Source organism: Coregonus lavaretus (assembly GCF_964263955.1).
Source record: "Coregonus lavaretus genome assembly, contig: HAP1_SCAFFOLD_3310, whole genome shotgun sequence".
NCBI lineage: Eukaryota > Metazoa > Chordata > Actinopteri > Salmoniformes > Salmonidae > Coregonus > Coregonus lavaretus.
The window spans coordinates 18537-34667 of NW_028157265.1; the positions used below are offsets into that span (position 1 = coordinate 18537).

Consider the following 16131-nt stretch of genomic DNA (forward strand, 5'->3'; position numbering starts at 1 on the left):
CAACTTCTGTTTTGGATATATTTTAATAATCAACATCATCCATTTGACATGTACAGTAGAAATAAACTATTTTAATATATACATTTATTAAATAGTTTAACCCAGTATTACCACATTCTCCAACCAGTCATCCCAGATTAGATGACAGTATATACAAGCTAAAGCATTGGAATCATTCCTGAAAGGGTCATTGTTAAATACACAGTAACTACAAGATTACAACCATCAATGCAAGGCTATTGTTAGTCTGTTACCTTGCCATCACTCCTCTGAGGGTTAACACCCTGCTACTTCCTCAGTCTCTGATGGCTCACTGTCTGCCCCTGGTCCCTCTGGGTTTACCTCAGGCTCTGGGACTGGGTTAGGTTCTGGGGCGGTCAGTACAGGCTCTGGGACTGGGTTAGGTTCTGGGGCGGTCAGTACAGGCTTTGGGGGATTCAGTATGGCCTCCAACTCAGGGTCTTCCTGTACTTCACGGTGGCTGTCAGCCCTTGGTCTCTCAGGCTCTGGGTCGTCCAGTACAGGGTTAGGGTCGTTCAAAATGGCTTCCAGTTCAGGGTCAGAGGTCAGACCTGTCTCGGACACAAACTCAGTAGATATGGTGGACGAGACCATGGGATCCTCCTCTGTAGGTTCCGGGCCTGCTATTGGTTCAGGATCAGGAAGTCCCAGGTCGTCAACGGGAAGTGTTGGTTCAGGATCAGCTGCGGTGAGACCCTCCAGCTCAACACTGAGGTCTTCTTCTACCACCGGAGTCACCGTCTCCCTCTTGGGAAGAACAAACCCCAGAGGCTCCAGTACTGCACTCACATCAATACAACCCAGACTGCTGTACTTGTGGACTTGAGTTGGAGGGACACCTGGAGAAGAAAGCCATGTTTCACATACATTATTATAGAGGTTGTTCCTGTGGATGTTTTCACATCAGCAGATCTGTCATATTCTAGTCTTTAGCATCGGTGGCAGATCATGTAAATGCCAACTGATGTACAAATAACCTGTTGAAATAAAGAGAGGCGTGCCCGAGTATTCACCCAGTATGACAGAGAGCTGTGCTGGGGGGAACAGGACCTGCAGACAGCGGTTGAGGAAAGGCACCATGTCCTCAGCGAAGGAACAGCAGAATTGGACAAACAGCTCCTTCTCTCGGCTGCTGAAGGCCGTCTCCTCAGCCCTGTGGAACACCACGATCAACTTGGTGACCTGGGGAGGAGAGACAGTGGAAATCATGAGATACAACCTAACATTTCAACTAGAGTTTGTTGAGTTTGAGGGAGGGTGAACTGATCCTATCAGGGTAACTTCTACCATGGCCAGAGACACAGTGGCTTGCAGGAAACATCAGATATCTGTGTTCATCACATACATACTGTATCATAAACCATGAATACATAACATTTAAACTGTACTAGATTAACATGTCCCAAAGACTGATCTTTGGTGAATTTAAGATTAGGATTTGGGGAGAGTAAGATTATCCTAGATCTGAGTATAAACATACCATCTACCATGTCTAGAGAGAGCATCTACCATGTCGAGAGAGAGCATACCATCTACCATGTCTAGAGAGAGCATAACATCTACCATGTCTAGAGAGAGCATAACATCTACCATGTCTAGAGAGCACAACATCTACCATGTCTAGAGAGAATACCATCTACCATGTCTAGAGAGAGCATACCATCTACCATGTCTAGAGAGCATAACATCTACCATGTCTAGAGAGAGCATAACATCTACCATGTCTAGAGAGCATAACATCTACCATGTCTAGAGAGAGCATAACATCTACCATGTCTAGAGAGCATAACATCTACCATGTCTAGAGAGAGCATAACATCTACCATGTCTAGAGAGAGCATAACATCTACCATGTCTAGAGAGAGCATAACATCTACCATGTCTAGAGAGAGCATAACATCTACCATGTCTAGAGAGAGCATAACATCTACCATGTCTAGAGAGCATAACATCTACCATGTCTAGAGAGAGCATAACATCTACCATGTCTAGAGAGAGCATCTACCATGTCTAGAGAGAGCATACCATCTACCATGTCTAGAGAGAGCATAACATCTACCATGTCTAGAGAGAGCATACCATCTACCATGTCTAGAGAGAGCATACCATCTACCATGTCTAGAGAGAGCATACCATCTACCATGTCTAGAGAGAGCATAACATCTACCATGTCTAGAGAGAGCATAACATCTACCATGTCTAGAGAGAGCATAACATCTACCATGTCTAGAGAGAGCATAACATCTACCATGTCTAGAGAGAGCATACCATCTACCATGTCTAGAGAGAGCTTAACATCTACCATGTCTAGAGAGAGCACAACATCTACCATGTCTAGAGAGAGCATCTACCATGTCTAGAGAGCATAACATCTACCATGTCTAGAGAGAGCATACCATCTACCATGTCTAGAGAGCATAACATCTACCATGTCTAGAGAGCATAACATCTACCATGTCTAGAGAGAGCATAACATCTACCATGTCTAGAGAGAGCATCTACCATGTCTAGAGAGAGCATCTACCATGTCTAGAGAGCATAACATCTACCATGTCTAGAGAGAGCATAACATCTACCATGTCTAGAGAGAGCATAACATCTACCATGTCTAGAGAGAGCATCTACCATGTCTAGAGAGAGCATCTACCATGTCTAGAGAGAGCATCTACCATGTCTAGAGAGAGCATCTACCATGTCTAGAGAGAGCATAACATCTACCATGTCTAGAGAGAGCATAACATCTACCATGTCTAGAGAGAGCATACCATCTACCATGTCTAGAGAGAGCATCTACCATGTCTAGAGAGAGCATAACATCTACCATGTCTAGAGAGAGCATAACATCTACCATGTCTAGAGAGAGCATAACATCTACCATGTCTAGAGAGCACAACATCTACCATGTCTAGAGAGAATACCATCTACCATGTCTAGAGAGAGCATACCATCTACCATGTCTAGAGAGAGCATCTACCATGTCTAGAGAGAGCATAACATCTACCATGTCTAGAGAGAGCATAACATCTACCATGTCTAGAGAGAGCATAACATCTACCATGTCTAGAGAGCACAACATCTACCATGTCTAGAGAGAATACCATCTACCATGTCTAGAGAGAGCATACCATCTACCATGTCTAGAGAGAGCATAACATCTACCATGTCTAGAGAGAGCATACCATCTACCATGTCTAGAGAGAGCATAACATCTACCATGTCTAGAGAGAGCATCTACCATGTCTAGAGAGAGCATAACATCTACCATGTCTAGAGAGAGCATAACATCTACCATGTCTACAGAAAGCATCTACCATGTCTAGAGAGAGCATACCATCTACCATGTCTAGAGAGAGCATAACATCTACCATGTCTAGAGAGAGCATACCATCTACCATGTCTAGAGAGAGCATCTACCATGTCTAGAGAGAGCATACCATCTACCATGTCTAGAGAGAGCATAACATCTACCATGTCTAGAGAGAGCATAACATCTACCATGTCTAGAGAGAGCATAACATCTACCATGTCTAGAGAGCACAACATCTACCATGTCTAGAGAGAATACCATCTACCATGTCTAGAGAGAGCATACCATCTACCATGTCTAGAGAGAGCATACCATCTACCATGTCTAGAGAGAGCATACCATCTACCATGTCTAGAGAGAGCATAACATCTACCATGTCTAGAGAGAGCATCTACCATGTCTAGAGAGAGCATAACATCTACCATGTCTAGAGAGAGCATACCATCTACCATGTCTAGAGAGAGCATAACATCTACCATGTCTAGAGAGAGCATACCATCTACCATGTCTAGAGAGAGCATAACATCTACCATGTCTAGAGAGAGCATCTACCATGTCTAGAGAGAGCATAACATCTACCATGTCTAGAGAGCACAACATCTACCATGTCTAGAGAGAATACCATCTACCATGTCTAGAGAGAGCATACCATCTACCATGTCTAGAGAGCACAACATCTACCATGTCTAGAGAGAATACCATCTACCATGTCTAGAGAGAGCATACCATCTACCATGTCTAGAGAGAGCATACCATCTACCATGTCTAGAGAGAGCATACCATCTACCATGTCTAGAGAGAGCATAACATCTACCATGTCTAGAGAGAGCATAACATCTACCATGTCTAGAGAGAGCATACCATCTACCATGTCTAGAGAGAGCATAACATCTACCATGTCTAGAGAGAGCATAACATCTACCATGTCTAGAGAGAGCATAACATCTACCATGTCTAGAGAGAGCATAACATCTACCATGTCTAGAGAGAGCATAACATCTACCATGTCTAGAGAGAGCATCTACCATGTCTAGAGAGAGCATAACATCTACCATGTCTAGAGAGCACAACATCTACCATGTCTAGAGAGAATACCATCTACCATGTCTAGAGAGAGCATACCATCTACCATGTCTAGAGAGAGCATAACATCTACCATGTCTAGAGAGAGCATCTACCATGTCTAGAGAGAGCATAACATCTACCATGTCTAGAGAGAGCATACCATCTACCATGTCTAGAGAGAGCATACCATCTACCATGTCTAGAGAGAGCATACCATCTACCATGTCTAGAGAGAGCATACCATCTACCATGTCTAGAGAGAGCATACCATCTACCATGTCTAGAGAGCATAACATCTACCATGTCTACAGAAAGCATCTACCATGTCTAGAGAGAGCATCTACCATGTCTAGAGAGAGCATGGGACAGCCTAGACATGTCAATGCTTTGCTTTATCTTGGCCAGGTCGCAGTTGTAAATGAGAACTTGTTCTCAACTGGCTTACCTGGTTAAATAAAGGTAAAAAAATAAATTTAAAAAATGAAATAAAATATATATATTTTTAAAAACAGAAAAAAGACTAAAAAAAGAAAATAAAGAAAATAAATGATGGTAACTTTAGCAGCAGACAGTGTAGCGTACCATTAGCTGAGACAGACAGGCGTTGGTTCCATACCTTTACCAGGGCGTCCTCCAGGTACTGGGTCACCTGCTGGGCCAGACCGAGGGGGCAGCAGATCCGGAGGTCATTGAAGGCCGTCAGGATGTTGTTGAGGAAGCAGGCCAGGGGGGGGAAATCCAGCAGAGCCATGGGAGGCTGGAGGGTACCTGGCTGGGCACTGGGGGTTTGGAGGGTGCCTGGCATGGAGCCCCCACCCAGCATGGAGGGGAGAGAGATCAGAGTATACAGGTTCATGTCCTCCTGGAACTTCTCCATGGCTTCCTCTACAGCTTTCCGGAAGGTATCGGCCGCCACACGTTGGAACATTGGGGCCAGCTGGCCGCGGAAGTCTGCCCCGACGCGGCTGAAGGACAGGCCGAAGTACATGCACTGTCCCAGCAGGGAGTCCAGGCGGCCGCCCACCCCCCTCTGGAGGTCTCGGTCCAGAGTCTCCAGGAAGTCAGACACCTGCTGCACCACCCAGCCGTGGAAGATGGCCCCCTCGTTCACCACCTGGCCCTGACCACCTTTCAACACAGACAGTACCATACATCACAAGGCTGCCCATCCAGTGACCTATGACCTGCCACTTTAGTTGGACTATTGACCCGTCTGTACTGTACCATACCCACAGCACGACTGTCTTTTCAAGAAAATATGTATTATAGATTTGGAATGTGTCTTTGGATAATTCTCGTGTGTGTTTAATCTTCATATTTATGAAAATTGTATCAAATAATTCAGCCTTCTCCGCTGTGTTGCCGTATTGAAATAAACCAGTCGGTCACCGGGAGGCAGCAGGGGGTCCTCGTCAGAGAAGATGGCTCTGTACTGCGTGATGATGTCAAACAGATGTACCTGTAACAGAGTAAGAAATGTCACAGAAATATTCCTGTCAGAGAATAAAGGGGGGAAGCATCAGTCCTGTCTCCTTGGTCCTTCGCTCAACAACTACACCGCTAGATAACTGAAGCTGCAACCCAGGTTACATACGCGGCAGGCCTCGATGGTCTTGGTGATGTGGAAGTAAGGGTCGTCGTCAGGCACGGCGGAGAGGACGGAATGGAGCCAGCTGCCCCGCGCCTGGAGGAACTTGACCCGCAGCTCCGCCTCCGTGAACACGTCCATCCTGCGCAGGTAGCCAATCACACGCAGGCACACAGGAAGCTGGGAGTTGCTGCGTAGCTGCTGCAACAGCTGGTTCAGCATGAGCTGAGCTGACTGACGCACCTCGTGGACGATGCCCTGAGGAAGACGGGGGGCGGCAGGTAGCTTAGTGGTTAAGAGCCGTTGTGCCAGTAACCGAAAGGTTGCTGGTTCTAATCCCCGAGCGGACTAGGTGAAAAATCTGTCGATGTGCCCTTGAGCAAGGCACTTAACCCTAAATTGCTAATGTAAGTCGCTCTGGATAAGAGCGTCTGCTAAATGACTGACATGTAAATGTAAGACACAGGCCATGTTACAGTAGTGGTCAGAGAATCACACGCTGAACCGTCTGTGTAGACAAGCTTAATACTGTTACAGTAGAGGTCAGAGAATCACACGCTGAACCGTCTGTGTAGACAAGCTTAATATAGTAAGAGGGATTTCTAGTACCATAACTATCTGACAAAATGCCACATTCTGATTGTGTATCTTCCCATCTATAACTCCTAGCTGTGTAAGCAGGAAGTGGTACCATCTGTAACTCCTAGCTGTGTAAGCAGGAAGTGGTACCATCTGTAACTCCTAGCTGTGTAAGCAGGAAGTGGTACCATCTGTAACTCCTAGCTGTGTAAGCAGGAAGTGGTACCATCTGTAACTCCTAACTGTGTAAGCAGGAAGTGGTACCATCTGTAACTCCTAACTGTGTAAGCAGGAAGTGGTACCATCTGTAACTCCTAGCTGTGTAAGCAGGAAGTGGTACCATCTGTAACTCCTAGCTGTGTAAGCAGGAAGTGGTACCATCTGTAACTCCTAGCTGTGTAAGCAGGAAGTGGTACCATCTGTAACTCCTAGCTGTGTAAGCAGGAAGTGGTACCATCTGTAACTCCTAGCTGTGTAAGCAGGAAGTGGTACCATCTGTAACTCCTAACTGTGTAAGCAGGAAGTGGTACCATCTGTAACTCCTAGCTGTGTAAGCAGGAAGTGGTACCATCTGTAACTCCTAACTGTGTAAGCAGGAAGTGGTACCATCTGTAACTCCTAACTGTGTAAGCAGGAAGTGGTACCATCTGTAACTCCTAGCTGTGTAAGCAGGAAGTGGTACCATCTGTAACTCCTAACTGTGTAAGCAGGAAGTGGTACCATCTGTAACTCCTAGCTGTGTAAGCAGGAAGTGGTACCATCTGTAACTCCTAACTGTGTAAGCAGGAAGTGGTACCATCTGTAACTCCTAGCTGTGTAAGCAGGAAGTGGTACCATCTGTAACTCCTAACTGTGTAAGCAGGAAGTGGCACCATCTGTAACTCCTAGCTGTGTAAGCAGGAAGTGGTACCATCTGTAACACCTAGCTGTGTAAGCAGGAAGTGGTACCATCTGTAACACCTAGCTATGAAAGTGCTAGTTAGCGCATTAATACCTGGATGACAGGGAGGGACGAGTGCTTCTTCTCCAGTCTCTTGACGTAGGCTGCCAGTTCCAGAGCCTCCTCGTAGTAGCCGTTCCGGACGCAGGTGTCCATCAGCTGAGGGATCTCTAAGATCTCCAGGATCTCTGTGTGGCGGTTCAGAGTCAGGCTGTTCATCCTCCGGCTCGCCCCGATATCCTCCGCCTCCTTCACAAAACCCCTAAAGAGAGGATAGACATTAACCTGGTACCAGTCTGTTTGGGCTAGATAGACATTAACCTGGTACCAGTCTGTTTGGGCTAGATAGACATTAACCTGGTACCAGTCTGTTTGGGCTAGATAGACATTAACCTGGTACCAGTCTGTTTGGGCTAGATAGACATTAACCTGGTACCAGTCTGTTTGGGCTAGATAGACATTAACCTGGTACCAGTCTGTTTGGGCTAGATAGACATTAACCTGGTACCAGTCTGTTTGGGCTAGATAGACATTAACCTGGTACCAGTCTGTTTGGGCTAGATAGACATTAACCTGGTACCAGTCTGTTTGGGCTAGATAGACATTAACCTGGTACCAGTCTGTTTGGGCTAGATAGACATTAACCTGGTACCAGTCTGTTTGGACTAGATAGACATTAACCTGGTACCAGTCTGTTTGGGCTAGATAGACATTAACCTGGTACCAGTCTGTTTGGGCTAGATAGACATTAACCTGGTACCAGTCTGTTTGGGCTAGATAGACATTAACCTGGTACCAGTCTGTTTGGACTAGATAGACATTAACCTGGTACCAGTCTGTTTGGGCTAGATAGACATTAACCTGGTACCAGTCTGTTTGGGCTAGATAGACAGCCTGGTACCAGTCTGTTTGGGCTAGATAGACATTAACCTGGTACCAGTCTGTTTGGGCTAGATAGACATTAACCTGGTACCAGTCTGTTTGGACTAGATAGACATTAACCTGGTACCAGTCTGTTTGGGCTAGATAGACAGCCTGGTACCAGTCTGTTTGGGCTAGATAGACATTAACCTGGTACCAGTCTGTTTGGGCTAGATAGACATTAACCTGGTACCAGTCTGTTTGGACTAGATAGACATTAACCTGGTACCAGTCTGTTTGGGCTAGATAGACATTAACCTGGTACCAGTCTGTTTGGACTAGATAGACATTAACCTGGTACCAGTCTGTTTGGGCTAGATAGACATTAACCTGGTACCAGTCTGTTTGGGCTAGATAGACATTAGCCTGGTACCAGTCTGTTTGGGCTAGATAGACAGCCTGGTACCAGTCTGTTTGGGCTAGATAGACATTAACCTGGTACCAGTCTGTTTGGGCTAGATAGACATTAACCTGGTACCAGTCTGTTTGGGCTAGATAGACAGCCTGGTACCAGTCTGTTTGGGCTAGATAGACATTAACCTGGTACCAGTCTGTTTGGGCTAGATAGACATTAACCTGGTACCAGTCTGTTTGGGCTAGATAGACATTAACCTGGTACCAGTCTGTTTGGGCTAGATAGACATTAACCTGGTACCAGTCTGTTTGGGCTAGATAGACAGCCTGGTACCAGTCTGTTTGGGCTAGATATACATTAACCTGGTACCAGTCTGTTTGGGCTAGATAGACATTAACCTGATACCAGTCTGTTTGGGCTAGATAGACATTAACCTGGTACCAGTCTGTTTGGGCTAGATAGACATTAGCCTGGTACCAGTCTGTTTGGACTAGATAGACATTAACCTGGTACCAGTCTGTTTGGGCTAGATAGACATTAACCTGGTACCAGTCTGTTTGGACTAGATAGACATTAACCTGGTACCAGTCTGTTTGGGCTAGATATACATTAACCTGGTACCAGTCTGTTTGGGCTAGATAGACATTAACCTGGTACCAGTCTGTTTGGGCTAGATAGACATTAACCTGGTACCAGTCTGTTTGGGCTAGATAGACAGCCTGGTACCAGTCTGTTTGGACTAGATAGACATTAGCCTGGTACCAGTCTGTTTGGACTAGATAGACATTAACCTGGTACCAGTCTGTTTGGGCTAGATAGACATTAGCCTGGTACCAGTCTGTTTGGACTAGATAGACATTAACCTGGTACCAGTCTGTTTGGGCTAGATAGACATTAGCCTGGTACCAGTCTGTTTGGACTAGATAGACATTAACCTGGTACCAGTCTGTTTGGGCTAGATAGACATTAACCTGGTACCAGTCTGTTTGGGCTAGATAGACAGCCTGGTACCAGTCTGTTTGGGCTAGATAGACATTAACCTGGTACCAGTCTGTTTGGGCTAGATAGACAGCCTGGTACCAGTCTGTTTGGACTAGATAGACAGCCTGGTACCAGTCTGTTTGGGCTAGATAGACATTAACCTGGTACCAGTCTGTTTGGGCTAGATAGACATTAACCTGGTACCAGTCTGTTTGGGCTAGATAGACATTAACCTGGTACCAGTCAGTTTGGGCTAGATAGACATTAACCTGGTACCAGTCTGTTTGGGCTAGATAGACATTAACCTGGTACCAGTCTGTTTGGGCTAGATAGACAGCCAGGTACCAGTCTGTTTGGGCTAGATAGACATTAACCTGGTACCAGTCTGTTTGGGCTAGATAGACATTAACCTGGTACCAGTCTGTTTGGGCTAGATAGACAGCCTGGTACCAGTCTGTTTGGGCTAGATAGACAGCCTGGTACCAGTCTGTTTGGGCTAGATAGACATTAACCTGGTACCAGTCTGTTTGGGCTAGATAGACATTAACCTGGTACCAGTCTGTTTGGGCTAGATAGACAGCCTGGTACCAGTCTGTTTGGACTAGATATACATTAACCTGGTACCAGTCTGTTTGGGCTAGATAGACAGCCTGGTACCAGTCTGTTTGGGCTAGATAGACAGCCTGGTACCAGTCTGTTTGGACTAGATAGACATTAACCTGGTACCAGTCTGTTTGGGCTAGATAGACATTAACCTGGTACCAGTCTGTTTGGGCTAGATAGACATTAACCTGGTACCAGTCTGTTTGGGCTAGATAGACATTAACCTGGTACCAGTCTGTTTGGGCTAGATAGACATTAACCTGGTACCAGTCTGTTTGGGCTAGATAGACATTAACCTGGTACCAGTCTGTTTGGACTAGATAGACAGCCTGGTACCAGTCTGTTTGGGCTAGATAGACATTAACCTGGTACCAGTCTGTTTGGACTAGATAGACATTAACCTGGTACCAGTCTGTTTGGGCTAGATAGACATTAACCTGGTACCAGTCTGTTTGGGCTAGATAGACATTAACCTGGTACCAGTCTGTTTGGGCTAGATAGACATTAACCTGGTACCAGTCTGTTTGGACTAGATAGACATTAACCTGGTACCAGTCTGTTTGGGCTAGATAGACATTAACCTGGTACCAGTCTGTTTGGGCTAGATAGACATTAACCTGGTACCAGTCTGTTTGGGCTAGATAGACATTAACCTGGTACCAGTCTGTTTGGGCTAGATAGACATTAACCTGGTACCAGTCTGTTTGGGCTAGATAGACATTAACCTGGTACCAGTCTGTTTGGGCTAGATAGACATTAACCTGGTACCAGTCTGTTTGGGCTAGATAGACATTAACCTGGTACCAGTCTGTTTGGGCTAGATAGACATTAACCTGGTACCAGTCTGTTTGGGCTAGATAGACATTAACCTGGTACCAGTCTGTTTGGGCTAGATAGACATTAACCTGGTACCAGTCTGTTTGGGCTAGATAGACATTAGCCTGGTACCAGTCTGTTTGGGCTAGATAGACATTAACCTGGTACCAGTCTGTTTGGACTAGATAGACATTAACCTGGTACCAGTCTGTTTGGGCTAGATAGACATTAGCCTGGTACCAGTCTGTTTGGGCTAGATAGACATTAGCCTGGTACCAGTCTGTTTGGGCTAGATAGACATTAACCTGGTACCAGTCTGTTTGGGCTAGATAGACATTAGCCTGGTACCAGTCTGTTTGGGCTAGATAGACATTAACCTGGTACCAGTCTGTTTGGGCTAGATAGACAGCCTGGTACCAGTCTGTTTGGGCTAGATAGACATTAACCTGGTACCAGTCTGTTTGGGCTAGATAGAAATTAACCTGGTACCAGTCTGTTTGGGCTAGATAGACATTAGCCTGGTACCAGTCTGTTTGGGCTAGATAGACAGCCTGGTACCAGTCTGTTTGGGCTAGATAGACATTAACCTGGTACCAGTCTGTTTGGACTAGATAGACATTAACCTGGTACCAGTCTGTTTGGGCTAGATAGACATTAACCTGGTACCAGTCTGTTTGGGCTAGATATACATTAACCTGGTACCAGTCTGTTTGGGCTAGATAGACATTAACCTGGTACCAGTCTGTTTGGGCTAGATAGACATTAACCTGGTACCAGTCTGTTTGGGCTAGATAGACAGCCTGGTACCAGTCTGTTTGGACTAGATAGACATTAACCTGGTCCCAGTCTGTTTGGGCTAGATAGACATTAGCCTGGTACCAGTCTGTTTGGGCTAGATAGACAGCCTGGTACCAGTCTGTTTGGGCTAGATAGACATTAACCTGGTACCAGTCTGTTTGGGCTAGATAGACATTAACCTGGTACCAGTCTGTTTGGGCTAGATAGACATTAGCCTGGTACCAGTCTGTTTGGGCTAGATAGACAGCCTGGTACCAGTCTGTTTGGGCTAGATAGACATTAACCTGGTACCAGTCTGTTTGGGCTAGATAGACATTAACCTGGTACCAGTCTGTTTGGGCTAGATAGACATTAACCTGGTACCAGTCTGTTTGGACTAGATAGACATTAACCTGGTACCAGTCTGTTTGGGCTAGATAGACATTAACCTGGTACCAGTCTGTTTGGGCTAGATAGACAGCCTGGTACCAGTCTGTTTGGGCTAGATAGACAGCCTGGTACCAGTCTGTTTGGGCTAGATAGACATTAACCTGGTACCAGTCTGTTTGGGCTAGATAGACATTAACCTGGTACCAGTCTGTTTGGACTAGATAGACAGCCTGGTACCAGTCTGTTTGGGCTAGATAGACATTAACCTGGTACCAGTCTGTTTGGACTAGATAGACATTAACCTGGTACCAGTCTGTTTGGACTAGATAGACATTAACCTGGTACCAGTCTGTTTGGGCTAGATAGACATTAACCTGGTACCAGTCTGTTTGGGCTAGATAGACATTAACCTGGTACCAGTCTGTTTGGACTAGATAGACATTAACCTGGTACCAGTCTGTTTGGGCTAGATAGACATTAACCTGGTACCAGTCTGTTTGGGCTAGATAGACATTAACCTGGTACCAGTCTGTTTGGGCTAGATAGACATTAACCTGGTACCAGTCTGTTTGGGCTAGATAGACATTAACCTGGTACCAGTCTGTTTGGGCTAGATAGACATTAACCTGGTACCAGTCTGTTTGGGCTAGATAGACATTAACCTGGTACCAGTCTGTTTGGGCTAGATAGACATTAACCTGGTACCAGTCTGTTTGGGCTAGATAGACATTAACCTGGTACCAGTCTGTTTGGGCTAGATAGACATTAGCCTGGTACCAGTCTGTTTGGGCTAGATAGACATTAACCTGGTACCAGTCTGTTTGGACTAGATAGACATTAACCTGGTACCAGTCTGTTTGGGCTAGATAGACATTAGCCTGGTACCAGTCTGTTTGGGCTAGATAGACATTAACCTGGTACCAGTCTGTTTGGGCTAGATAGACATTAACCTGGTACCAGTCTGTTTGGGCTAGATAGACATTAGCCTGGTACCAGTCTGTTTGGGCTAGATAGACAGCCTGGTACCAGTCTGTTTGGGCTAGATAGACATTAACCTGGTACCAGTCTGTTTGGGCTAGATAGACATTAACCTGGTACCAGTCTGTTTGGGCTAGATAGACATTAACCTGGTACCAGTCTGTTTGGGCTAGATAGACATTAACCTGGTACCAGTCTGTTTGGACTAGATAGACATTAACCTGGTACCAGTCTGTTTGGGCTAGATAGACATTAACCTGGTACCAGTCTGTTTGGGCTAGATAGACATTAACCTGGTACCAGTCTGTTTGGGCTAGATAGACAGCCTGGTACCAGTCTGTTTGGGCTAGATAGACATTAGCCTGGTACCAGTCTGTTTGGGCTAGATAGACAGCCTGGTACCAGTCTGTTTGGACTAGATAGACATTAACCTGGTACCAGTCTGTTTGGGCTAGATAGACATTAACCTGGTACCAGTCTGTTTGGGCTAGATAGACAGCCTGGTACCAGTCTGTTTGGGCTAGATAGACATTAACCTGGTACCAGTCTGTTTGGACTAGATAGACATTAACCTGGTACCAGTCTGTTTGGGCTAGATAGACAGCCTGGTACCAGTCTGTTTGGGCTAGATAGACAGCCTGGTACCAGTCTGTTTGGGCTAGATAGACATTAACCTGGTACCAGTCTGTTTGGGCTAGATAGACATTAGCTGGGACCAGTCTGTTTGGGCTAGATAGACATTAACCTGGTACCAGTCTGTTTGGGCTAGATAGACATTAACCTGGTACCAGTCTGTTTGGGCTAGATAGACATTAACCTGGTACCAGTCTGTTTGGGCTAGATAGACATTAACCTGGTACCAGTCTGTTTGGGCTAGATAGACATTAACCTGGTACCAGTCTGTTTGGGCTAGATAGACATTAACCTGGTACCAGTCTGTTTGGGCTAGATAGACATTAACCTGGTACCAGTCTGTTTGGGCTAGATAGACATTAACCTGGTACCAGTCTGTTTGGGCTAGATAGACATTAACCTGGTACCAGTCTGTTTGGACTAGATAGACATTAACCTGGTACCAGTCTGTTTGGACTAGATAGACATTAACCTGGTACCAGTCTGTTTGGGCTAGATAGACATTAACCTGGTACCAGTCTGTTTGGGCTAGATAGACATTAACCTGGTACCAGTCTGTTTGGGCTAGATAGACAGCCTGGTACCAGTCTGTTTGGGCTAGATAGACATTAGCCTGGTACCAGTCTGTTTGGGCTAGATAGACATTAACCTGGTACCAGTCTGTTTGGGCTAGATAGACAGCCTGGTACCAGTCTGTTTGGACTAGATAGACAGCCTGGTTCCAGTCTGTTTGGGCTAGATAGACATTAACCTGGTACCAGTCTGTTTGGGCTAGATAGACATTAACCTGGTTCCAGTCTGTTTGGGCTAGATAGACAGCCTGGTACCAGTCTGTTTGTGCTTTTGCCAACTATATTGCTGTCCTTGTCAAGCCAAACATGACAATAAGTGAGAAGGAGTTGGCATGATGGCACAAACAGACTGGCACTCAGGCTAGAGTTGGCATGATGGCACAAACAGACTGGCCCTCAGGCTAGAGTTGGCATGATGGCACAAACAGACTGGCCCTCAGGCTAGAGTTGGCATGATGGCACAAACAGACTGGCACTCAGGCTAGAGTTGGCATGATGGCACAAACAGACTGGCCCTCAGGCTAGAGTTGGCATGATGGCACAAACAGACTGGCCCTCAGGCTAGAGTTGGCATGATGGCACAAACAGACTGGCCCTCAGGCTAGAGTTGGCATGATGGCACAAACAGACTGGCCCTCAGGCTAGAGTTGGCATGATGGCACAAACAGACTGGCCCTCAGGCTAGAGTTGGCATGATGGCACAAACAGACTGGCCCTCAGGCTAGAGTTGGCATGATGGCACAAACAGACTGGCCCTCAGGCTAGAGTTGGCATGATGGCACAAACAGACTGACCCTCAGGCTAGAGTTGGCATGATGGCACAAACAGACTGGCCCTCAGGCTAGAGTTGGCATGATGGCACAAACAGACTGGCCCTCAGGCTAGAGAGACTTCGTCTCGGGCTTAAACACCCGTGCCAATATATCCTCCAAACACCGGCGTCTCGGGCATTATCACTTAAATAACATGACATGTCAAAACGACAGAGTAATTGGCTAACGTCACCACTAACCTGCATTTTTCACCGAAGCTGGGCAACTTGTCGAGGAGTTTGGAAACACTGCTTTCCACACGCCCAAAGTCGCGGTATATCTCCTCGGTGCAGTCCGCAGTGCGGATGAACGTCTTGTAGTTGGAGAAGGCGAGCTCTCGGGTCTGCTGCAGTATCTGCGCCCTCTCCTCCGCCAACCGCTCCGGTTCACGGTTTAATTTCTCCACGCCATACGAACTGAGCTCCGACAAGTAGGCTGCGAAGTCGGGGTTGTCTCTCCAGTTGTCTGGAAAGCTGTCTTTGAATATTGACGCCAGAATACTCTCATCTTCCACGTCCACAGCTGTCATATTGGAAAGCTGTCGCTTCAATACTTCATCCGGATTTTAGGCGTAACGTTCCTTACTCCGATTTCCAGCCTTAACACAGGAGTACGAAAACAGGTCGTTAAAATACAATGTAAGCGTCTGATGTCTTTTAAATGGCTATTTAATTCGCAATTTCGCTAAATAGCTCGCTCGTAAAGGCAAGAGCACAACAGGAACAGGCGCATGAATTTGACGTCACTATTACGATCCACTTCCGTTTTCCTGCAGATGCATTTCCGCTCACTA

General features: G+C 46.1%; 1 protein-coding gene across 1 annotated transcript; it reads right to left on the bottom strand.

The window, feature by feature from the left end:
• Window positions 1-80: 80 nt before the first annotated feature.
• Window positions 81-15867, bottom strand: LOC311125600 (conserved oligomeric Golgi complex subunit 8-like; the record flags this gene model as incomplete). The annotated part of the gene is made up of 7 exons (XM_084199627.1): window positions 81-860; window positions 1035-1203; window positions 5010-5521; window positions 5783-5852; window positions 5988-6239; window positions 7555-7762; window positions 15539-15867. The coding sequence occupies 7 exons, from the start codon at window positions 15865-15867 to the stop codon at window positions 277-279; spliced, it is 2124 nt and encodes a 707-aa protein (XP_084055753.1). The 3' UTR covers window positions 81-276.
• Window positions 15868-16131: the final 264 nt, after the last annotated feature.